The 26,702-nt window shown below is 32.2% G+C and overlaps 1 protein-coding gene across 1 annotated transcript in view; it reads right to left on the bottom strand.

Annotated features, from left to right (window-relative positions):
- Positions 1-19,078: 19,078 nt before the first annotated feature.
- LOC129217383 (uncharacterized) overlaps positions 19,079-26,702 on the bottom strand; it is a 111,617-nt gene continuing 103,993 nt past the window's right edge. Inside the window, exon 3 of the mRNA XM_054851675.1 lies at positions 19,079-21,940. Coding sequence (XP_054707650.1) covers positions 19,489-21,897 — 2,409 coding nt within the window. The 5' untranslated portion in view covers positions 21,898-21,940 and the 3' untranslated portion in view covers positions 19,079-19,488. The remainder of the gene's footprint in view (positions 21,941-26,702) is intronic.

The raw sequence follows: 26,702 nt of genomic DNA, 5'->3' as shown, positions 1-26,702 counted from the left end.
CCTGCTTTGCAGTAATTTGCTAGCAGACGAAATTTTTGCAATTAATTTAAGCAAGACTTTTAATGAGCTTAGTTCGCGCGCATCATGCGCAGTCGCGTGCCAAATTTGGGATATTCGCGATTTGACGTCGAGTAGAATTGTATAGATCTTCTGACACATTCAAATTTAAAATATTTAATGGTTTATTTTTTTTTTCTTTTCTGCTTGGTGATAATATGCGTTATTTCGTCTTTTTAATGAACTTTTAAACAAAACTAGGTATTAAACAAGAAAAGACTTCCATCAAGAGAAAGATAAATCACCAAAAAAATTAAAATTACCCATAAAACGTAAAATAATCCACGATTTAAGGAAAAATGTCATTAAATAAAAAGTGAAAAGCTATATTAAAATAGCCCGCAAGCTGTAAAACATTTAAAGAAACCTTCATGAAAATGTTGAATAATCCGTCAAATAAAGAAACTGTAATAGAATTTATTGCGAAGTTGTAAAATGCTCGAAAACAATATAATTTAAAGAAGTTTTCTTTGCGACAGAGATGATACAAGAATTGCAATAAAATTTAAACGGCCCAATTCTCGCAAAACGAACATAGAATCTTAATGGTCAGAAAATAACTTGACGTAAAATTAGGCTTGCCATTATTGTTCCTCAAAAACACAAAACAGCGTTGTTTCAATTGAAACTTTTCTGACTTGAAGTTTTCAATTGTAAATATACAGACAAAGTAATAAATAACAATGCAAAAAGATGTGATATCTCATCAAAACAACCCCGTTGTAAAAATTTCCCCGCCAAGAAAACCTTCAACTTTCCCGCACAAAAAAGAAGGCCTTCATCCTAACCCCAAAACCCTCAGCCTTAAAAAGTTATGATATCTAATTTGCCCGCCAAGTATCTGCCAAACTATCATCCTCCCTCTTCTCCTCTTTCATCACACCTACTTCCATTGGAACCTCCTCCCATTTTCAACTCCTCAGAAATATGGATAGATCCTTTAAATTGTTTATCTTGTTTGGCGGGAAGCTTTTCTAAGTGAAGTGGTTGCTTGGTGAGCAAAAAGGTTCTCGCCAATCAAGATAAACAATTTAAAGGATCTATCCATATTTCTGAGGAGTTGAAGGTGGGAGGAGGTTCCAACGGAAGTACTTGTGATGAAAGAGGAGAAGAGGGAGGATGATAGTTTGGCAGATACTTGGCGGGCAAATTAGATATAACTTTTTAAGGCTGAGGGTTTTGGGGTTAGGATGAAGGCCTTCTTTTTTTTCGAAAAAGTTGAAGGTTTTCTTGGCGGGGAAATTTTTACAACAGGGTTAGTTTTGATGAGATTAATCCTTGTAAAAATTAAGCTGCCATCTTAGAATTGCCAGTATGTGTTGAAACCAATTTTTTAGAGGGGGGGGGGGGATTGCCCCCAAAGCTTCCCTCGCGACGCACCTGGGAATTTTTTCTTTCATAGACAGCATTTTCAGTTTTCGACATTAGCGCTATTTAGCTTAGTACTAAGCCAGTCAAAAAAAAAAAAAAAAAAATCTTAATGAGATAAGGATCAAAATAAAAAAATAATATATATAAATTTTAAATAGTTTTTTTAAAGTAAATTTTTTTTTATCAGAGCAAGATTATATAAAAATCCTGTACATACACATGCCTTAAAAGTGGCTATACTTAAAGTTACCGTGTTAGAACCTACATGGAGCTCCTTCTAATTAACGCACTTGGTGCACGCGTTATGTGATATAAGTGGTGAAAATAAATAGAAAATAAGATAACTTTGGTTTGATTTTTCCCACCTGATGAAAAAGAGGAACAGAAAAGATAATTCTATGAATAAAATAACGTAACGCATATTATGTGCTCTCCATTTGCTTCAGTTTCGTGTTCTGAGTGTTATAGCATGTTACAGTGATAAAAGATCAGAGAAGCCCTTTCCTGAAGGTAAAAATTCGTTCCATGCAGTATCGAAACCGTGTTATACGAGACTTTTTTAAAAATAACAGTTTTACTTATTTTTAATACTAATTATGTATGTGCATTAGAAAAATAGGTTAAGATGTACCGTGTTATATCGAAATGTGTTATACGAGACTTAAAAATAATGTAAATCAAGGGATGTGTACCGTGTTATATCGAAACCAAATTTCATAGAGACAAAGTAAAAACTTATTAGAGTTATCAACCATTAACAGAATGTATTTAACAAAAATGAAATTCCATCTTTTATAAATATAATATTCGTGCTGTATCAAAACCATGAAGCATTAAATTTAAGTTTCGGACCATGTAATATCGAAACCGTGTTATAATAATCTCAAATTTGGTACCGTGTAATATCAAAATCGTGTTATAGAAGTACCGTGTTATACAAGGGACGCCTGTATGCGTTGATTTTGTATTAATTTACATAAATAATTTGCAATTAACATCAATAGTTTGCTCACTAGAATGTACCTTTTGAGTTTATTTTTCAAAATCGGGACCAAGTAGCTCCAGCGCGGGGCTACTTGAACCCATTTTCTAAAAATAGAAAACAAAATATAAAGAGTTAAAGTTGTTGTTTAAAAAAAGTTAGGCAGTAGCAGAACATCTGAATACACATTTACATAAAATAAATTCGCTTTTATTGAAAATTGAAGAGTGAACACTGATACAAAGCCAATTTTTGCAGAAATGAAATTTGTGTTTGCTGTTTAGGAAAGACTGTAATTCTAAAGATATGATAGTCAAATAACTACATACTTTAGACGAATTACTGCCTAAACTGTAGTATAAATAATTTAAGGAGTTCATCTCTCATGAATTGTTACCGTCTCTCATGAGTTACTATAGCTAAATGTTAATAAACCTTTTCTTGAATCTTTAAAAATTGGTTCCAGTATTGAAATTTTTTAGCTATTCGAGGTTGTTGCAATGAAAACATTTAATGTTTAATTTAATATGTTTTATCGTAAATTGTACCTTTTATTTAAGAAACAAAGTAACACACATGAGTTTCTTTTTTAAAAATTTCTTTAAAAAGTTAATATTTGTACCATAATGACTTAAAACTGAGTATTTAAAATAGTTTAATCAAGATTTGTTAGGTTATTTATTTTTAGAAAAGAAATTACCGAATGGTTTTTAAAGGTAATACTCATGAGAAAAATGGTGACTTTCCAAGACTTTTTTTGGAATTTCTAAAATTTAAGCAAATTAACTCACAAATAATCACTTGGTTAGAAAGCTGTAAATTGTAAGAATTTATACCTCTTAAAGTTTCAATGTTAATAATGTCAAAAATTTTCAAATTGTGTCAATACATTTGAAAATCACCCTGTAACAGAGAAAACTTTCTTATAATGACTGTTGAGCAGAACATCCCATCACTTTTTTTAAATATAATTTTTTTTATCAAATTAAAAAAAAAAAATAGATACTGGGTAAAAATAGATCCAAGATAAAGAAAACGGTTTAGTCTTTTAAAAATAATGCAATTCAAACTTTGGATTTTATAAAGTACATTTGCTATTTCGTAAAATTTGATATATTTTAACTAAAAAATTGTTTTTACGAAATGAATTTAAGAAAAATGTTACACTTTTTAAGTGGTAAGTAACTAAATATCTATTAAGTGTTGATTAAAAAGGAGAAAAATGTGCACTCTGCTGCGACACAACAGAGAGGATAGTTTTAATAAATAGGCATAACTCAATCTAAAAATCAACAGCTGATTTTCTCAGATTCACTTATTTATCACATAACATTGTTCATCCACTAAGCTTTACAATTGTTCGAAACATTTTCAAACACTACTTCTATTATTTTTATTGATTTTTAATTTTTTTCCTCATCGCTTCGGAATATCTAAACTCTACCGTTAACTTTACAATAACAAATTAAACCACATTTAAGGATTTAAAAACAAAGCGAATGAAAGAAATTCCCATTTATAGCATAATCACTAACAAAATCCTTCTAAGTCCCCATGAAAACTACTTAAAATTATTCCCTATTTTATGAAATTAGCATCATTAGGCACCATTGAAAGAAACCATCAAATCCAGACTCAAGGGCGCATAACTTTTGGCATAAACGTTTTTTCTAAAGAGAACAAGTCAGAACAACTTACCTTGAACTAAACAAAGATGTTCTTGGCTGCTTGGAGTTAAGACGTGTGGAGATCAAATGTCGCTTACTTTCTTTTATAAAAGTGACGCATTGTTTGTTTAGCTATATTTTGACTTTACGCAGGAGATTTAATTTCCTGCTGTTAATATTTGAAGAGAAGAAGTGTCATCAGTATTTTGACCCTGAGTATCTAGTGACTTTGTTAAATTGTTTACTTAGAGTTTATAATGAAAATGTAGCCTTTCACGAATCAATGTTACGAAGGAAAATTATTTTGCAAGTTTGGACTTGCAATAGCTGAAAAATATGTAATTTAAATCACTTATACGTTATTAAAGTTCATAGACTTTCATATGCGTTATTGCATTTAGCCGCTGTCTTAATGTTTATTGCATTTAGCTTATGTCTTAATCAAGGAGTCTTCATATAATAAGTTCCTAGCTTTAAAAATTTTAAAATTTTTAATTTTAAAAATTTTAAAACATTTGTTCTTTGGTTTTTACCTTGTGCCTTTGAAAGTGTTTTTATTGTTTATTTTTTTACGAAAGTGATTTTTATCATGTTTCTTTTGAGATATTTTGAAAATTCTTGTAATTTATATGGATTGAGTTCAAACTTGCCGTTTGAATCTTTCCGTTTGATTGTTTTATGTTTTTCAATCCACGAAATTTTGTACAGAGGTGTTCCTTCACGAATCCCCAAGTGATAAATACTCGAAGAATGCTATTTAGTGGCACCACAAATCAATAGCAATGTGTGCATGTGCTAGAAGAGACGAAACGATTTAGTTTTGTTTATTAATCTTTAAGTAAATTTTACCATATCGCATCCCGGCAATGAACGTGACACAACTCAAAAATAAAAACAGCGTTTGAGAAAGTCAAAGTTTTATGCAATCCTAGTTTTCACTGATTTCGTCTTAGATATTACAATACGCGCAAAAACATATTGATGTGCTGCTTACTGTGTAGTTTCTGCTGTCTAAATTAATAAATCATACTTAAAGTTTGAAAGTTTTTCTTATAAATTGTGACATTTTTAATGATGTGTCACCATTCATGATATCGTTTTTATGCTAATACATCAGTTATAAGCTTAACTTTGTACGAGTTTTGTAGCAAGAAGGAGCCTTAAATTTAGATTTTAAATCAATAATTAGTACTTTTTCTAAACTTTTGAGTTGCGCCCCTTACGTTGACGGGGTTCGATATGTCGAATATTTTGTGAAGAATGTATTTCAGTGATCTTAAATGTATTCTAATTTTACGGTTCACTTTATAAATAGTTTTTTTTTTTTTTGCTATTCTCATAGTCTGACGTAAATCAAATGTTCAACTTCTGTACTTTTAATTGCTAATTAGTATTTTTTAAAGTTAAATAGCTTTTATAAAATATATATCTGATGTTTAGTAAACGAATGCTTTTTCCAAAATACAGGGTGACCAAGAACTTCGTATTCAAACTTTGAAGGGAGATAGAGCACATGACAACGAGTAAGAACCACTCAGGAGCATAAAGTCGATTTTCACTGTAAAAGTCGCTTTTGATCGTGCTCCAATATCACTTCATACTTTTAAACAGTATCTTTAATCCCGATCAAGCTTCATGTGTAGGTGAAATCCCGAAGTTAGCTTTCATATCTTTCTATATTCATCATGGTGGTCTTAAAATGAGCTAAACAAAAAGGAAAGAAGAGCTGCAGTAAAACTATAAAATATTTATTTAGTCTCCATCAAACGAGCAAGAGTTTGAAAAAACAAGCTCTAAAACCACCTTTTGATCGCTCCTCAATTTAAACGCATGCATTCAAATCGCACCTGTTCAAACATCTCTTGTAATATTTCATTTTCATATTTTTCTAGATCTGACCTTGATAATACTAAAAAGAAAGGGTGTAAAAAATAATAAAAACAGTATGGTATTTCCATAAAATATTTATCAACTCTCCGTGAAACGAGCAATTACCTCAAAGTTTATTTTAACTCGTTAAAATGAATCAAAACATTTTCATCTTTTCTTCTGGATGGATCTCGAATGAAGCCTTCGACGCGTACCTTCAAACTGTACCTTCGCTCAGGTCACACAATCGCGAAATTGGCTCTTTGGAGTGGAGGTCATTACAGTGTGGATGAGAACAGAAGCCGTTGAAAGGGGAATATAGGAAATAGAAAGCAATGATTGATGAGGACTCTTATTGTGTGAAGAGCTTTTTGATATTGGGTGAGAGTGAGGGAAGGTTTGCGCTGTGGAAGCTCTGTTTCCCGAACACAGCCTAATGACCGGTGCCGTTGTGTTTTCGCCAACAATGATTGTTTTGTGGAGGATTTTTTTCATTATTTCTATTAAAAGCTTGACAAGGTGAAAAGTTTGAGATCGTTCTTGGTGTTTTTTTTCTTTGAAAATTCAGGTGAAACGAAAGCATAAAAAAGGGTAATTTTAGTTGATACATTACGTCAACTTTCTATCATTTCATTTAATGGTTACACTAACCCTTACATGAAAAAATGCTTAATCACTGAAAATACTTTTTTTTTTGTAAAATATATTTTAAAAAAATCACTAAAGGTCCAGACTTTTTGATTTTTTTCATGGGGAAAAAAAAAATCAGGTTTATTTTGTCTTCAGACACATAAACTCAACTCTGATTTGTCCTTTATCCCAGACCTAACTGATATATTTAATGGGCATTTATCTAAAGTCTGTTCGAAAGAAAAGAATCTTCTTTTTAGGGTCTTTTAAAACCTTTTAGGTGAGAAGCAAAAGGAATAGGAAGACGGGACGAATGGAACAGCTCTGTATTTATAAAGACATAAAATGTAAAAAATATATGTCTAGTTTCTCCAGTATATGTAGCGGCTTAAGAGTCTTGCCGCTAAATCTATTAGACGAGCTTAAAACAACTTTTAACTTTTCATTTTTGTGCAAAGGCAACCCTGTCCCGTCCTTTCTGCAGTTCAATTCTCCCGACTCATACATGTGTGTTAATCGGTTGTTTATCAAGCTGGAGTAATTTTTGGGTTTTAAGTATGATGTTAGTAAAATGAGCAAAAGAGTTTCGTGCCAAAATTTTAAATGTAAATGAAGCACCATAAAATATTGCAAATAGCTATTTCAAGTCTGTAATGGAGCCCTTTCATCAGTGCAAAAAGTGCTCAAAATGCAGCACGAAGTCAAGAGTAAACACGATTACTGCAAATAGCTACTATTTTAAGGCTGGGATGGGACTCCTTCATCAGTGCAAAAAAGGCTCAGCACACAGCAAGAGAGTCATGGGTGAACACGGTTTACAGTAGTTCTTCAGAAGAGCTTCATTGATACGATATATCACGACTATAGAGCACAGATGAAGAGCTCCAATACAGTCTTGAAATAGCTATTTTTAAAGTTTTATTGACAATTTGCAACTTATATTTACATGTTTTTTTCAAAACTTTTATTCGTGATGTAAGTTATTTGGTTGCAATCTTTCCCATTGATAATTTGCTATGAAGGGGTACTATCAGGGTTCTCCAGACTGAGTCCAGTTCGAAAAAAAATCTTTCGATTTCTTCCAGATAGACTTGCCCTAAAAAACGGAAAAGTTGGTTTTTCGAAAATGCACTGTAGATTGAAAACATTTACCTACTTCAGAAGGAAATTAAACATAAAAAGAGTAATGTTTGTCGCTATAAATTTTCATCACAAAAACCGAGGTGTGCTAGATTATTTCAAAAGGTGGGTTCTTTTTCTTCAAATCCTGGGTATTATCATTCACATTCTGTTATATTAAGCAAACTTAAGGTTTAATTAAAAAATCAAGGTTTAGTTGCAAACTTAAGGTTTAGTTTATGCTTAGAATGATTGACGTAATATTTGACTGCAACGAAAATGCTACTTTTCAGGAATGCGAACTAATTTCACAGCAAAACTAGATCAATATTCTCGTATAATTAGCAATAAAGATACATTCAGCAGCGCAGAGAGGTGGATCGTGAGCAATCTTTATAAATGTGTCCTTGATCCAACCTCAGAATAGTTGAGAATACTTCACTTTGGGGTTATGTAGTTCATTTATTTTGCATTGATATATATATATATATATATATATATATATATATATATATATATATATATATATATATATATATATATATATATATATATATATATATATATATATTTACTAATATTATAAAGAGAGAGGGCGGATTTTTGGGTGTTTATATGTTCGAGGTAATATCCGGAACCACTACACCTATTTGAACTATTTGAAAAATTCTTTCACTACATGAAAGGGGCTTTCTTGCTTAGTAACATAGGCTATAATTCGAAAAAATCCGATACATAGTTTTTTTTTTTTAAATTCCAATTTAGGCCCAAAATTTCACGTAAATTGCCTATTATTGGCTATTAAAGGGGTGAAAAATTACTTGCACATATTAATATTTTATATCGTTGAAAAGGGTAGAATTTTCCGCGTTCTAAGCAATTTGTTTTAACGCTCTAGTTTCATTACGACGGGAGCAATTAGCGTTTTAATCTCGAACTTTTTTAGGCTTAGCTGAAATTTTGGCAATACTTTCTTCATTAAATCTATTAATAAGAAGTGAAGGAATTGTCCCACAGTTTTCTTTTTGGCATCGTTGGAAAAAGTGACATTTTTTACTCCAGAAATATCTCGACCTTCGGTCGAAAAAGTAACCTTCTATCTCCAAAGGAAAAAAAGTTACAAGCCGCTAAAAATAAAGTTCGAATAAATCTAATCTCCATTAAAATTACTGATGTTTTGTTTCGCATTGCCATGGTTACGTCTTTTAGCTTCGCTTCATTTTAATATCTTAAAAAACCACAAACTTGGCCCCACGGAATTTAAGCAATGGGGAAATGTTTTCGCCAATTCTGCATATTTTACGATCTACGTTATGATAATTCCCCCAGACAATGTAGAAATTGCGGGAAGAGTTTGAAAACTAGGAGTCTTAGCAATTTTCCCAATTGTCGCCAAATTTGTGGACGCCAAAGACCAAGGGCCAAAGTTCTTCGGCCATGGCCTTGCTGATAGTGGCAGAAGCAAACAATGGGGTTGTTTCCTTCAGTCAAAAGAAGTAGTTTTAGTCACTGAAATTTTTTTTCAACAGAACGGTTCAAACACTTGATAGTTTATCGAATTTTTTTAACTTTTCAATTTACAAAGTTTGAACAGAACAACGTCTGTCGGGTCCTCTAGTATATATATATATATACATATATATATATATATATATATATATATATATATATATATATATATATATATATATATATATATATATATTATCATGTAGATGAATATCAGGCAAAGTGAAATAGTGCGGAAAAGGTAAATTGTAAAACATTTACTCTGCTTTTAGCTCTACCTATCTGGTATTATTGCTACTCAGTAATACCATATGAGGCAGTGAGAAGCAAAGGGATGTAAGTAAACATTTTCAAGTTTTGAGTAAATAGCGTTTAAAGATAACATCCTAAATAGGTTTTCATTGAAATTTTTTTCCAAATCAGGCTCTACAGTAGCAATTACCAGGGTTAATCGTACCATCTCTTGCTCCAAGACAGAGAAAAGGTTCACCTACCATGTGTACTGGTTATCTCCAAATTTTTAATTTTGCCACTTACATCCATTTGCTTCTCTCTGCCTCATATGTTGTCTATTCCAGTCAAGAAAAAAGTACCGCCGAAGATTAAAGCATTTGGTAACACAGGCAATTAAAAAAAACTGATACTCGTATTGTAATATTTTGTTGTAAGTCAAAATTATTTTTGTTACTACAACATGATAAAGTTTTTGTTATTAACATTTTAAATATGAATTGAGACCTTCTAATATTCAATGCAGTATTAGTTTAGTTAATATTAAACTTATTTGTATTTTAAATAAAGTGTACAATTAGTCAAGTACATACGGGGCATAGTGAATGGGGCAAAGTGAAACAGTTTGTTTCATTTATTCACACAATCATTTGATCTAAATCACATATGTTTTTATTTATTAATGATCACATTTGCATTCCTTCATTTAGTAATTCACTTATTTATTCACTCATTTTCTTATTCATTTATTCTTTTACTCGCTGATTTACTTTTCTTCATACATTAATTAATTTATTCATTTAATTATTCATTCATTGCTACATATCTTTTCATTTATTCATTCAACCTTGAATTTACTGATTCTTGTGATCAAACTTACGTTTTAAACTCTACTTAAAAATATTTCATTGAAAAATATTTTTTTTTTATTTGCCCCATGAAAAAAAAGTGAAAATGTTCCATCTTTTTTTTAATGACCCAAATTAACTGCCAAAAACAACAAATGTTGTTTTAACGCAAGTTTTATTTTAAACACAATGTTCTTTTTCTTTAGGTACTGTAATTGTCAAAACAAATTTCTGATTAGTTCATTTTGAAAAAAACTCAGTCATCTTAATCACTTCATTTTGCCCCACATTCCCCTACTTTATAAATTCATTACATTTAACTAATGCTTTATTTAAATGAAATACATTTTACGTTGAGAAATTCCACTGAATTTTTCTGAATCTTTTTTCAGTATTCCACAGTAATTCGATAAAGATTATAAAAGCGTTTCATCTGTGTAACATTTCTTGATATGTTACTTAATATAAAAATTCGACACGGTTTCTTAGCAAAGCTAGAATCGTCGTAACTTAAGGTCATCCATTGCATTAATCGAAGCCTACGCAGCGTCCATACCTACACGAGGTTTATGCGACTGAGTATTAAACAACAAAAGTTCAATAGCCTCGTTAATTATAGCCATCGGGTGGACATAAAAATCTTGGAGAAATAAACACCATGTAGGCTATGTACTAGCTTCACAATTAATATTTTGCCTCAAATGAAGATGTATTTTGTGTTAATAGAAAACAGAACATTTGAGGTATTATCTAATTTGTTTTAGGTCTTAAATTTTTGAGAAAAAAAACCCTTTATGAAATTTAATGAGCTTTTTTTTGTGAGTCTGCTATTAGTAATTTCGTTATATAACGTTGTCATTAAAACTTTGAATTGAAGTTTCACAAAATCAAATTATATTGTTGACTTAAGCTGTCTGTATTTAAAGAAATGTATCATTTAGGGCTTGAGGCATGAAATGTTAAAGGAATTTGGGTGCATAAATGAACTTTTATGTTTCAACTTTGTAAGAAGGGTTATTAAAATAAATAAATAAAAACTTAAAATGTGATAATAATTAAAAAAAACAATCTTAAAAAATTGATAAGGAAAAGGGGGAGTATGTGAGTGTGTGTGGGAGGGTGTTGTGCATGAAAAATTACAATCAGTGTGCAGAAACTAATTATTGTAATTTGTCTTCGCATTCGTTTTGAAACGGAGTGTATTCTCTTCTGTTTATGCTTAAAATATTAAAACATATTCGATAATTTTTTTACTGAAAATAATTTAACATATTCTTTTTTCAATATTTGATGTAAAGTAGTGATAAGAAGTTTTCAACCGTATTAAATCTTATCAACCCCATAGTAAAGAGTTATATGTTTTTTATATAAGGGTGTGATATCCAGAGCTTAGATGCAAGTTTTTTTTTTTTTTTTGTGGAGGAGCTTTCTTACCAAACCTCAAGAAATATAAGACTTTTTTTATATTCTAATATCCCTCTTATTTTTAACAAAATGAGCAATTAATTTCTTTGTTTTTGATAAATGGATTGAAGATTCACTTTAATTTCTCAAATAGCTTGATTTTCGATTTGATACATCCGTACATTTGATAGCCCGTTTGAAACTTCCGGTTCGAAATATGACATGAAAGTGAACAATAATGGAAGAATATAAGCTTTTAGATTAAATTCCTAGAGGTTCTCCAATAGTGAAAAAAAAAAAAAAAAAAAAAAAACGTGATCACGTTCCTTAGTTTACATTTTGCAGCGCGTATACACTGCTGGCAATATTTACATAAAAACAAACTTCAAATGTTGCCCAGGCACCACAATATTTATCAGGTTATTATGAAACTTTAGAAACACATTCGGATAATATCTAGTTATTGTTGCATGCATGAATTTCCGTAATGACGGTTATGTAAAATTAGAAATTAAACTCTTCTATTTTTAATCCCCCCCCTTTGCTGAAAATTTCACATACATTTTCATTTTCAGCCATTTTTTTTAATAAACTGTTTCATAATATATAATGCATAAATTAATGTAATTATGCCTAATGATTGAAAAACAAGTGAAAACTCAAAGTTTGACGAACAATTGTGCCGCATTAGCAGGTTGAAAGCTTATGAATTTTTCGTGACTTTTTTTTACTTCAAATTTCTGAAAAAGCATTCTTTTTTTTTTGTACCATTTTTTTTTCTGTTTCAGATGTTATAAATATACAAGCACTCAAAGTTTTAGGTACCTAGATCAAAAATTGAAAAAAAAAAATGTGTTTACTGTAGCTTTAATTTTCAAATTAACCTGTAATTCTTCTGTAGAATTCAGTAACCTTCCCAATAACAGCCAGTCACTTTTCTGGAATAAATCAGGAACCATCTCAGAAAACTTTTACATTATTTTGGTACTTTCCTTGGCTTCCCAGGTCGGCTCTAAATGCATTTAAGCTATTATTGCCAAGAGAGGGCAGAATCGCAAGCAAATATAGAAAAGCTTATTTGTCTGCATTTCCTGTGAATATACAGTATCCACAAACTGCACTTTGTCTTCGTTCGGAGCTCAGTCAGTCTGTAAGGGCCATAAAAGCCTTGAAGGTGAAAAAAATTCATAAATAACTTGAGTATATATTCATACTGCTAGCTGAAAATATATTTTACAACTTTGAAAAGTTTATATTCATACAACTTGTAGCATTAAGCAAATTTTCGTAAAATGTAGTGGTCGCCGCTTATATGAATCATCTTTGCTCTAAACAGTTTTAATTCCATAAAGTGGCTGATTCAATAAAGCGGCTAATTTCAATGAAGCTGGGTCTTGTTCTGTTTCTGACGATTTGATTCATTAAAGCGGATGATTCAATTACCCACTGATTCAATTAACCGGCGTCCACTGTATTTGTTTTCCTCAGGGTACTTGTGGAAAGCCCCGGAACGTTGCTAGAAATATTCTGAGATGTTTCGAAATTTTCTTATGGTGAATAAATTATAACTGAATGATTCAAACAGTAATGTAATATTGGAAAAATAAGCATGGTGGGGAAGGGGATTGGAGGACGCTTACGGATGTGAGAAAAAAAAAAGAGTTATTGAAACTAAAGAGTCATTAACATTAATAAAGGGAGGAAGTTAAAAATTACTGATTCCTTAGGAAACAATTATCAGCAGCTCTTTGTACTCTTCTGTGTTTGATGAGTTACAGTTTGATCACGAATCGTTCAATTATGTATTTTTTTCATTTTATAGAAAGATGCAATATTCATACACTGTTTTACAGATTTCTAAATCAAAAACTTTGAAGTTATACATGATTTTTTTTCCTGTATCTACCAATCACAAAGACAATTGAGTAAAAAAAGAGATTTGTTGACTACCCTGTGTCAAAAAAAGGGAAAATAAATTAAGACAATATAAAGAGAAAAACGAATAGTCATCACAATGGCTTATCCTTTGAATTTTCAGTTACGAGAACAAGAGAATTACTTATCTCTCCCGGAAAGTGTATAAGATTTTAAGTATTTTCTACTGATACTTCCCTTCCTACGATCTTCAAAAGAGTGATTCAGTCCTCATTGTCTGAATTTGTTTTACTTATTTTTCCTTCGCCTAAACAACGGACGAAAAATACCTGTGGTTTCTATTAATAAGTGTGGTGAAGGTATAGAATAGCAGTAAAAAAACTTGGAGAAGCAACAGAGTAACGATTAATGCAGCAAAAAAAAAAAAAATATCTTGTGACGTTAATAAGGTATTTAGATAATTTTAACAAATTTCAACCAGGTATGCCCTCCAACTTAGAACGCAAGAACTTGCTAATACTCGTAGACGTACTTAAATGTATTTTAGCCACTAACTTTTTTGACCCCTTTTCTAAAATTTGACATCATTCCTAGAAAAAGAGAAAACAATTTTCATGTAGTCTGTTAAAAAAGTCGTTTCAGTAGAAAAATACGAACGAGTAAAAATAAGTCATTATTGAAGCACAAATCGTTGATGAAGCGTTTCTTTTCATCGAAACTCTGATTTTGTACATGCATTTTTTAAAAATGTTAGTCATTGATGTTGAAGATTTTAGAAAAGTACAAGGTGCGGAAAAAAAAAAAAAATTCTCGGAGAAAGTTGGCCTCATGAAATAAAAGTTAACTAATTTATTTTTAATGAATTTGTTCATTTCTTATGTCTGCCATTTTAATAAGAAAATATTTTATACAGTATTTCTTAGTTTACTTCTTTTTTTTGACTTTTTTACAAGGTCAAGCAAAAGATCTGCTGTTTTAGGGTTGTTTAAGCAATGAAAATGATAGTTTGTTTGCTTAATGTGATTCGGCAAACAGTGTCTGATGTAAACTGCCGTTTCAAAGAACTCTGAAACGATGGTCGATCTCCAGGAAGTGGACAGAAACGTATAGCGGAAACTTCAATTAAAAGTAAAGCCATCGAAAAATTAAATTCAATGAAATTCACGGGTTTCCACCAAAAAGGTCGCTCGTGAATTGAGAATATGTGACCGATCAGTGTGGTTAATGGCAAAAACAGACTTCGGACTAAAGCCTTACAAGTTCCAAAACGTTCATCCTTTCTCTGAAGAAAACTGACTCATGCGGCTCCAAAGATATTCAAAACTTTTGAGATGGGCCGTATGTGAGTGCACGGATTACCTTCACTGATGAGAAGCTTTTTATTGGTCTGTGCAGTCTCCAAGCCTCTTACAAATTGTTGAACATCGCATCAAATTCTACAATCGGACTTGATCTGAGGCTAACCATTGCAAGCTAAAAAAAACACATCTAGTTTTTGTGGATGAGAGCAAATGAATGAAAAGTGTACCAGTGGGGCCTTTTAAAAGCTGTTGTACTTCCGTGTGCTAAAAAGCACTTCGGCAATATTAGCTGGACAGTTCAACGAAATTCCGCACGAGCTCAATAGTCCAGAAAGACATAAGAGTGGTGCAAGACTCATTTTTCCGGACATGATATCATTTATAAAGGGAACACACTACTCGCCAGATCCCAATCCTATGGATGTGTGGTCTATTTAGAGTCTATGGTCTGTCCTAAACCACACAAAAGGTTGGACTCCCTGAAGTAATCGCTTCGGTAGAAATGTTATAGGTTTAAGGTAGAAGACTTGTGGCTTACAGTTGACGATTTCATTTCACTAAGCAGTTATGTCTTTGCATCTCTACAAAAGGCGGCCACTTTGAAAACAATCAAACTATTTATTAGTAAAGCTCTTATCTTCTTAATATTTGTTATTTATTTATTTTTAATAAGGTTATTTTAAAACTGGCTTGCCCATATTGTTTTGCCGCACCCTGAAAAACTTCTAAACTTCGGGGATGGGTTCTAAAACAAAAAGCAAATAATAATACTGAGAAAAAGAAGAAAAACCACCATACTGACTGGCACATACTTAACCATTGTCTTCAGATGACGAAGCTAAAATTTTCACGGTCTGGTAAACAGCTTCAAGACAATGATCGCTTACAACTGTCAACGATTCTGCATGTTAATTAGTGATGTGCAATTGAATAAATTATGTTTCCTTTGCATTAAAAAAAATAAATCTACGTTTTTGGTATTTCACTTATTCGAAAATGCTTTCTTGTACTATGTTTAACTGCAAAAAATGTTTATACATTGTTTAAAAAATGTTTGAGCTATTAAAATAAATTTAATGTAAAATAAAAACTTATATTTACACACTTGCATACACAAACTTTTATGATATATTTTTCCACGTTCTATATGTTTTATTCTGTAAACGTTAGGGATGAAGATTTTTCTTATTGATCCCCCCCCCTCCCATTCGCCTCTTTGATTGCACGACTGTAGCTGAAAATTGTAATGCTCCCACTGTTTCACAATGATGCAGTAACTAATTTCTCCCTAACATTTCTATTAATTTAGTATCACCAAGAAATCGCATTTTAATTCGCCTACTTTTAGATTAGGGAAGCAATTCAAGCACAAAACCTTTTCGAAATCGACGATATAAAGGGTGTCCCAAAATTAACGCAAGATTTGAATTTGCCACAATTTTTGCTGTGAATTGTTGGCAGCCACGGAAAAAGAACAATTTGACAGCTGGGAGTTTAGGGTTAGTAAAAATGGAGTGTTATGCTATTATACAGCCAGCGAAACTATTCAATCACTGCATGAGGAATCTCTTGTTCGTAAATTGTACCCTAGATCGTTGATTTTACATCATTAGACTTCTCCCTATGGGGTTATTTGAAGTCAAACGTCTATGTCAGCAATCCCACAACCACCTGCGCATTACCTAATTGCGATATCGAGTGCCAATAACAGTAAACTGCTTGACCCGCCCAAACTTTCGTTATTTTTCAAATAATTGTTCGATAATGAAAACGCATTATAGAATCGAAAATGCTCCATTTGCAATAACCTTAGACCCTCAGCTGCCAAATTGCTCTTTTTTCAAGATTGCCCACAATTTATTGCAAAAAAGGCGGCAAATTCAAATCTTGCGTTAATTTTGGGACACCCTTTATAAGGATTGGGTTGGAATGGCTTTCCCGTTAATTGTTTTTTCTTTTTTGGAACATCAAACGTATTTATAAATTTAGTTCGCATTTATAAACATATTTAATAAATTAGTAATTTTTAAAAATGTTACAGCGAAAGTGACGACTGATGACAAAGTTTCTAACAGGAATATCAGAATTAGTATTGCTGAAATAGGTTTTATAACTACAAAACACGTAAAATGAGTAAGTGCGGAAAAATCTAAATTAAGGATGCGTTTTCTCAAACATGTTTTTTTTAATAAAGCACTAATAAATATATATATATATATATATATATATATATATATATATATATATATATATATATATATATATATATATATATATATATATATTTCCGAATCAGGGACTGCGTTTCTGCTGAAACAATCAAAAACTGCTTCGTCTACTTCAGATTTTACAAAAAAATATTATCAGGAAAAAACGTTCAAAATTAACTTTTGCATTCGTTATTGGTTTATTCAGGTATAATGCTTATAATCATTAGAAAATAGATAACTTCAATTATTTTAACATATAATGTTTTTGTTGATTGTATCAATTTATATACTTAGCTTTAAAGTTTTAAGATCGATTAAAATTCGAATTCATATACATTATTTGCTTCTAAACATGCAAACTGAAGCAGTCCTACTGCAGTCCAGAATATTTTATAGCCGTTTTTACTTGTTGGATCGTACAATGAAGACTAGTTTTAATTTTTTCCAACAACTAAATTACTTTTTGGCGGGAAAAATGTAGGCCAATTATCTTATTTCTTAAAATGAATTATTTTTTGAAGTATAGCAACTAGGTTTAAATAAGGGTGTTATCTGTTGCACTTGAGGTATTTCCAGACATATTTGGAAGCTTCACTTGTTAAATCGATTAACTCCATAAAACAAAATGTTGAGAAACGTGATGCAGAAGATAGTGTTATCCATAGGAGTGAACGGGCCCTCGTGTTACATTTTCTGCCATCGCAGGATCAGAAATGTACTGAACCAAAAGTTTAATATAAATTCCCATTCTTAGCATTGATTAAGCATTATTAAAGCAGAAATGGGGATTTTTTTTTTAAAGTGGAGTTAATCGATTTGGCAACTGAGGCATATATTTATCAAATTTCATTTATGCTGATGTTTAAATTTTTAGAAATAATCATAATAATAAACTGTCTCCAATTTTAGTTAATTTTATTTTTTCACATGAAATGTTATATGAGGCTCTTGACGATAGTGGCAGAAATTTGACTGTGATTTGAATTGAGCTGTTGAATACATTTTCCATTTCAAGACCCTGCAACCATGCTGAGAGGAACTTGTCAGAATGTCAGGTAAGCTAACATTTCATTGCATCTTCTTCTAAAAGGATAGAATTCATAGAGAAAACAGAAAACATTAAATTTGAAATCAATTTTTTGAAAAACGAATATTTTTGCTCTGTAAAATGTAAGGTTTTTATAAACTAGGATCCTTGAGCATGTTTCTAACGGAGTTCCATATAATAGAAGCATTGTTGCTAGTTAAGGCTTTTTATCGCCTTCTTTGCTTTGACATTTCTCTGCCAATTTAGCATGTAATTTAAGTGAGAAGAATGGTAAGAACTCTTAACTGCTGGATTAATAACTATTATGAAGCTAAAAGTGCGTTTCCAATTTGAATTTTTAAAATAAGAACAGTATCACAAGAATTTTGACAGCAAAAGAATTAGTGGGTGTTATGATTGGCGCAACATTTATTCAGCCGCAGTCATGGGTGCTTTCAGAATGATATATAGGCGGCTGCAACCGAATTTAATTTACTATTTTTTTAAAACTGTTTTATTATTTTTTTAACATTATTATTATTTTTATATTTTGTTTGTTTATTTTGAAGCGAATTCTGAGATTTATTTTTGTCAAAAAAAATTTCATTTAATAAACGCGAGATTAATAGTCTTCATGATGCATTTTGCAGTCTTTTTGAAGTATTTTGTAACTTTTCCTCTTTTAGCTATTTTTAAAAGCTAGGATATGAAAGTACATCCCCTTGCACCGCCTGCCAGAAATCGTGGATATAAGCATGAGATTAATACTGTTCCGAGATGTATTTTGTAGTTTAAGTATTTTGTAATTTGTCCTTTGCTTAATTTGACGGGTTTTCACAACAGATACAATAGAAACTGACAACACAGTATTTCCAAAATTTGCATTCTGCTTCCGTTTTTTTCATCACTTTTCAAAATTTTAAAAACATTTGTGTAAAAATTGTGATTGAAAAGAATCAAACCAATGTACATATATTACGCACTTTATTATAAAATAATAACAATTAATCATCATTATAGTTTTCTACACTACATCATATTCTGCTGTTGAAGTAGCACACATAAACAGCTGGCTGAGTGTGAAAATATCACAGCGGATCAAATTATGTGACTGGTTTTTTAATTGATTTCACCCTCATCATCAATAGTCAATAACGCAACAAATACGAACAAAAGAAAATACACTGATGGCATTGGAAAAGTAATGGAAAACATGAAGACTTTCATATTTTGACAACACTTATCAGGTTAAATTAAGAAAAAAATATTGACGTTTATCACCAAAGGACATCACGTATACTGAACAGCTTGGCTAAAGGATGAAAAATTTTGCACATTTGCTTTTATAATAAAGCTGATCGTGAGTCAAAATGTATTTAGGAAGCATCTCATAAATACAATGTTCCAAGTTTCTTTGCATGATGGGAATTTCCATAATGGTTTTTAGCGTATCGCGAAGAGTCAGGCATGGAATAAAATTTAGAACAATTTAGTTCTGGTGGTTTTATGAGATCATTCTGCACGAGATTGTAATAGTTATGATTGTCCAGTCTCCTCTTTGGCGTTATGTCCCCAACCAGATTCGACAAAGATTTTGGCCTGGACAACCTACGGCCGTTTCTAGCATTTTTTTGTGCCTCCTCGAGGATGTCCGACTGATTGTCTTGGTTATCATTATCGTTTTTCGATGAAATAGTGGAGGAGGATCCAGCTGAGCCTTGAATCTTTTTGCCACAAGACGTATTACTAGAGTCAGGGCTAGATTTTTTTGTGTCCATAAGTAAATCAGTTAGAGACTTGTATCGGATGTGGAATAGGGGAGAAGTCGCTATAGTTTTGACGCCACAATTCACCCAAGACGACTTTTGAGATTTGTTATTCCGATTGACACCAGATAGATCTTTGTGAGCGTAAGAATTTTTATTATTCTTTTGAAACCTGGTTTTGCCATTCACATGGTTTTGGGAATTATTGACGTGCAATTGATATTGGCTCTGTCGTTTGTAGGGGAGTTTGTTATTATTATTGTTATCGCAATTAGCATTCTGAGTGCCATTTTGGAAAATTTTGCTAGCGCTATTGGAACGCATTGGTGTTCTTCCAGGCGTTTCAAATACTTTCACTAATTTCAGCCCACTTTTCCTTTTCTCTATTTTTTCATATATGTGATCGTCAGCTGATTTTCTTGTCTTCTGACTTCGATTTGGGAAGAACATATCTTTGGTTTTGATGGTGGGCGTTCGATTCACAATGCTAACGGTGATTTTGTGGGGCGTTTGATGGTGCTTGACAGTTCCATTGCTAGATTTCCTAGCGGGAATCGTCTCTATTGGAGGAGGTTCAGGAGGTTTTCTGTCTCCTGATTTACCGTTTATACTATCTACGGCAATTTGTGGCAAAAGCTGAGATTTATGCTCTTCAGAAGCTGAAAACTCATTTTTGATATTCACCGGCAGAGGAGCAAATCCTCTCACATAATCATAAATCTGGTCGATTTCATCGTATCTAAGGTCATCGGAGTCGGAAAAATCATCCGAAACCTCTTTAAAAGGAAGGGAAGAATCATTTGGAGTAGATAGCCCTCGCTCTAAATGAAGTCTTCCGGACATATTGGTGCCTTGAGGGTCGGATGCGCTGCGTTTGACCAGAGGAACCGTGCGGTAGGTGTTAGGAGCTTGTCGTCTCGTGTAGACGTACTGAGGAGAGGGAGGCAGATTTTTTATCTCGCGGACAGAGTTGACATCGCAGACTTGTATACATCCAGAAACTTCAGCCATTAAAGTGTGGCACTTGTTGGCAAGAGCTGTATGTTCTGGCAGTTTTACGAGGCTTTCCGAATTTTTAGGAGCTAGGATTTTAAGCGCGGCATTTGGTGGTAGGGGAACGACACCCACATCTTTTGTTAAAGGCATGGCAACAAGACACTCTTCTTCAATCAAGGAATACAGTCGCATCTCATGCACAAATTGAGATCCTGTTTTCACACCAACGGGTGGTTTACCGTGCACGAGTCGGACCATCAGAGGAAATCTTTTCGACATCAGTGTTTTAACGGTATGCACGCCCGAGATATTATCTTCACCAGCTATAGTACTAAACCTTCCACGAAGCTCTAGGGGCAAGTATACAGTATCGCCAAAGGATGTCACACAGCTGAGATATTTTCCACTGCTGCGATTACCACGTGAGCTTCCAGTAGCAAGTTCTCCAAGCGAGAGCACTTCCCCAGGAGATATAGTTCGAGTCTTGTCCCAGACGCTGTCTACATCATCAGGTCTTGGCAGGTTTACTTTAATGCTGTCTCGAACTAAACAAGACTTGGGATTTCTTCTAGTCAGTTCCGCTACGCTTTCAATGCAACGAACGGCCCGGCCGTCTTCTGAAAGTATTTCAAACCATCCGTCGTAATTTTCGGGAACTGCCAATTTAGATCCAACTGGCACCATCCTTCGACCAGCATCTTTGAATTTCACACACTGGGCAATTACTTTGAGCTTTGTGCCAGCGGAGGAGAGGAATATCACTTGGTTGAGATTCGGAGAAGGCAGTGTTGGCACCCCAAGATTCTGGTGTTGGCCTTTGATAATCTTGGCAACCTGGGGCAGTTTGAACTTGCTCGTAAATTCCTTCAAGTAATGTCCCTCGTCGCCCCACTTGACTGTATTCAGGTACGTTGTCGCATCGGAGGAAGACATTATTCCTCCAGGTGCAGACTCCCACAAGGATTTAGGACTCGTGATGACGTTTTGAAGGAACTTCTCAAACAATTTAGGGCCACAACTGCTGCTGGAGATCATAAGGAAACATGTTGCGCCAAATCAAACTCCATTCTTTTCATGCCTAAAAGAAAGAAGATGCTTTATTATATTTTTAAAAATTGTAAGAAAAATAATGCTATAATCACATAGATTCATATACAGTTTTATATCTAATGTAAAGAAACCTATATACATTGCCCTATTGTCCTTTAGTTTGAAAGCTGCTGTTCAGTACTCCTGACTGAAAGAAAAAGAGGCTACTTTTTATTTTTTTAGTTTTACCAAAATAGAACTTTTTATATTGAATTTTAGTAAGGAGATAATTTTTTCATGTGAAAAAATGCTTTTTTTTACCTTTAAATTCGTGAAAATGGGAAGACATCTGTGTGCATAATTAATTTACTCGCATTTTTTCATATTGTTTTTGTTTGAAACATAATACAGTTAAGCAGGACATTTTCTTTACGTATCCAATATGTTAGTTACGTAAATTAATGACATTTTTCAAAATATTCTGATTTTAGTTTTCATAAATAATGGAATATTACGGAACATAATTTCTTTTTTGTTTATTGAAATACGCTACTTGTATACTTAATAAAAATTTGGGCATTTAATTTAATAAACTAAAGAAGGAAAATAAAAATTTCGTTTGTCTTACAAAAAAAGACAATTTTCAATATCAATATGGAAAGATTGTTTTGGTTGAAAAGAAAAATAATTTTATTGAATAAAATGAATTATAAGCATGGTAAAAATAATAGAAAAAAAAGAAGAATGAAGCTCAATATCTGAGCCAAACAAATAATGGTTGCCGGAATAAAGCAATAAAAAATATATATATTTAACTATTTGCGTGTTCTATGAATATTTTTAGCATCAGTTTTTTAAGCGTTCGCATTTAAATAAAAATAAATAATTTGAATTTTGACATCTTGAATTCAAATTATGTTTTTCGCAATCACGAGTGTGTGTATGTAGGCGTGTGTGTTTGTGTGTGGGGGTGTGTGTGTGTAGTTGTGTATGTATGCGCGTGTGTGTAGGACATGGATGCAACCTGGAGACGGCTTTCGCTATAGGAAGAGCATTGTGAGGACCCGGTCGACGGTGATGGTGCAGAGGGTGGCGGTGGGAAAATAAAATGATAGGACATCAAAACAGTCAAGTGAGAACAATAAGCAATCGTGATTGCTCAATAAATAAATAGAAGATCTACATATTTACACAGATACGATTACAGCTATACACTACAAATGTTTTTCATACATTTAAACTTGCTTCAACTGATTTCTATCGTGGAATATTTTTTCATGCAATTATTTAAGTGCCAGTTCAGTTACTTAGAAGTCAACGCGTTTAAGTTCGCTTTTTGCTGTTTTGTAATTTTTAAAAATCTTAATGAAAGCAAAATTATTTTTCTCAGTTACTAAACCATGACAGAAGAGTATTGAGTATAGTCACTTCAAAATTGTCAAATGAAAGTAAAAAGTCTAAAATTTTAAGCTAATACACTAGAGGCATTAATTTTTTCAATTTTTTCTAAACTAAACCGCACTGGCTTCTGGGAGATCTTTATGTAGATAACACAGGTACCATTTTCCTGTAAAACCATTCCGTTTCGTATAAAATGATGGAATAAGCAATTGAAGGGGTACAGCTCCTTGTAGAACAAAACGACCGAAAAAAGGAGTTATATCCGGTTGATCGTTCTCAAGTTATTCGTTAGAAGGAGTTAACTGCTTCATTCGCTTGAGGCAACATGCAGTAAACTCCAGGATATTTCCCAACAATCAAAAAATGGAGTTAACTTTTTGTTTCTGCAACCCTTCAATTGCTCTACTTATTCTGCAAATAAATTGAAACTCGCATTTTTCTTAGTTATTTCAAGACATTCACTATCTTGAAGCAAGAAGAATTAACAGCAAGTTACTTTTTTGAAACAAGTGTTACCTTCTTTTTTAACAATGAACAATTAAAAAACAGCTAAAGTAATTAGATAAAGTACGGCAATGTTAACGATCTTCAGAAAGACGTTTCAATTACTTTCGATTTCTTAACTGTCAATCACACGGCAGTATATAATCAAGAAACTCGGATGCTGAACAAAAGAAAGTTCATGACATTGTTACAGCACACATGTTCTCATTTTTTTTCACTTAAAAAAGTTGAGAAAAACATTCCGCTTCACTTTTAACATAATATCCTTTCATCTCAGGGTACTTTTGTAGTGTTCTGTATTAAAGAAGAAGGAAGAGAACGATTTTATTCTTTTGCGCTCTCTGAATGCTATCGGAAGAATCAATATAGAACACATACATTCGAAATTAGAAACAGGAACTCATGCGCTCGGAATTAAAAAAATGGTAAAAATGATGTGAAATATATTCTTTTAAAATGATAGTAAAAACCACTTTTGTTTTCGGATAAGAATAACTGTTCTAAATATGCGGAAACCAAAAGTATTTGTCGTGATGAATTTGAATTGATATAATCTCAGGTAGTTATTAAAGTTTTGATAGAAATAGCTTCTGGATTGTTAACAATTAAGTACTTAACATTTTCTCCTGCTGATTTTAAAGGTAAAAGTGTTACTAAACAAGACCGAGATATCAAATGAACACAACTGTAGAAGCAAAATGTTTACTTTCGATTTAAAGAATAGTTTCAAACACATTGGATGATATTTTAGTTCATAAATGTTTTGTTTGATGGATGTATTTAGTGTTATTTTAGTGTTGTAGTAGTTGTTTTTACCAGTATTAGTACCACAAGGAGAACAAATTATGAAATAATCCCTGTATCAAACAGGTAAAATGAGTTTCAATTACATCTTTGTGAAAAAAACAAAAAAAAAAAAACGCTAAGGTACGTAGCACAGGATTTGGGATTATTACGTATCGTCAAGTGGCAACAGTTAAATATAAACAAACCGCCATTGAACTTTTTAGAATGTTTGACTGGATTTCATTAGTAGCTCACATTCTTTCAACTTTCACTGATGCTCTGCTCGGATTTGGCTACTTTGTTGTACTTCAGCACATAAATACTATGTTTACTACTGTATTTAGTCCCACTCTCTCAATACTCGTACACGTAGAAAAATGTGTGCGTTAAATCATGTATCTTGCAAGTAAAAGCAATTTAATTACATTGTTGATGTTTGAACATATAAGTACTAAGTTAACTGTCTTATAGATGTCTTCACATAATAGTCGTGGGTCAAAAGCAGAAAAAATCGCGAAATCTTCCTCGCGTTCAAGTCGCAACCTTTTTGTCTAGCATGAATATCGTATTCTTAGACTGAAAATCCTTAACAAATAGCTCTTTCTTGATGCATAATGTGTTCCTTCATGCATTTATACCGGATTCTACTGTTCCATAAGCAATCAGTCATTAATAAAACTGTTCTTCAAAATTTCATTTTATAAATGCTTTATTCAACAGCAGCATACGCGATATTGTGTAAATTATTAAAGATTTCCTTGCATAAAAATCGCAAGTTTAAAATTCGGTAGAAATACTAAGAGAGTAAACCCGGCAGTTTTGCATTACAAATGTCGAGTATGTTTCTAGCTGCATGACAAGATCTCTACTCAGATCTCCTGGTATGTTGAACTTTCAACGAATCAACGATCTTTCGGATAATGTCACATGAAGTAGACCATTGTAGATTTAGTAACAAAGGCATCACTAAGTCATATCATCATACAAAAATACTAAATAATATAGTTAAATATTTATAAATAATGATTAGAAATATTTATGTCTGTTTTGCAATGGAACTTGCTTAAAACTTAAAGCATCAGGAGTCTAATGATTACTAAATATTTAAAATAAATCTGAATTTCAATACAATTACCTAGTTTGAAAGAAAAGAAAACGCTTTTTGGCATTATGCTGTAAGCACTTGTAGATTAAGTTTCTTACGTTTGGAAATGCGAAATTTAGTAGTAGACATAAAAAAAAGCAAATAACTTTTACAATAATATAAATGATACCTGAGGAAAACAAATAAGGAATATTTATCCCTGCTTAATTATCAAAATGGATCATACGCTTAAGAGAATTGAGACAACAGTGCTACTTATCGAGAAAAATGAAAAAAGGTTTGAACTAAGATAGTTTTTAGGAAAAAAAAATAAATATACAGTCAAATCCATTATTGCGAAGTCTGTTATAGCAAAGACTTTGTTAATCCCCGATTCAATTTACATGCGAACCATGTCAACATTTGTAATATCTCTATAACGAAATTTCGTTAATCCGAAATGATTTCACTGGTTTCTTCGTTAAAACAAGGTTTTACTTTATTAGGTATCAATATATTGTTCAGAATGAGCACTGTATATGAACTAAAATGAAAAATGTTGTTGTTACTTTTATGTAAACAAATTTGTGACACTACTAAAAAAAAAAAAAAAAAGACGACAATATTTACAATAGGGAAAAGAAATAATTTAACTCTGCAAAGCGATTTAGAAAAAAAAAAGAAGTTGGGTTCTTTTATAATCGAATGATCCAAATCATTAAGGGATCACTTACGAGAGATTTTTGCAAATGGTCTCTTATCGAATGATTCGAATGACTTATATTCAAGTCATCAGTTATAAATTGATTCTTTCAAATGTTTCCTTGATTGAATGACCGGCTTTCCTCTGACTCTTTCGATTGATTTAACAGTCAAATGATTGATTATAGAGTAATTGTAGTGATTGGGGACTCTTTGTATTAAAAGGAATTTTTAACCGTATGCATGGACAATCATACTTGGGAGGGGTAAGGCGAAAAATGTGATACTTTGTAACACAGAGAGGGGGGGCCTGCTTTTTCGAAAAAAAAGTGAC

This window comes from Uloborus diversus, chromosome 2, assembly GCF_026930045.1.
Source record: "Uloborus diversus isolate 005 chromosome 2, Udiv.v.3.1, whole genome shotgun sequence".
NCBI classification, from domain to species: domain Eukaryota; kingdom Metazoa; phylum Arthropoda; class Arachnida; order Araneae; family Uloboridae; genus Uloborus; species Uloborus diversus.
This window is presented reverse-complemented; position numbering and strand designations above follow the sequence as displayed.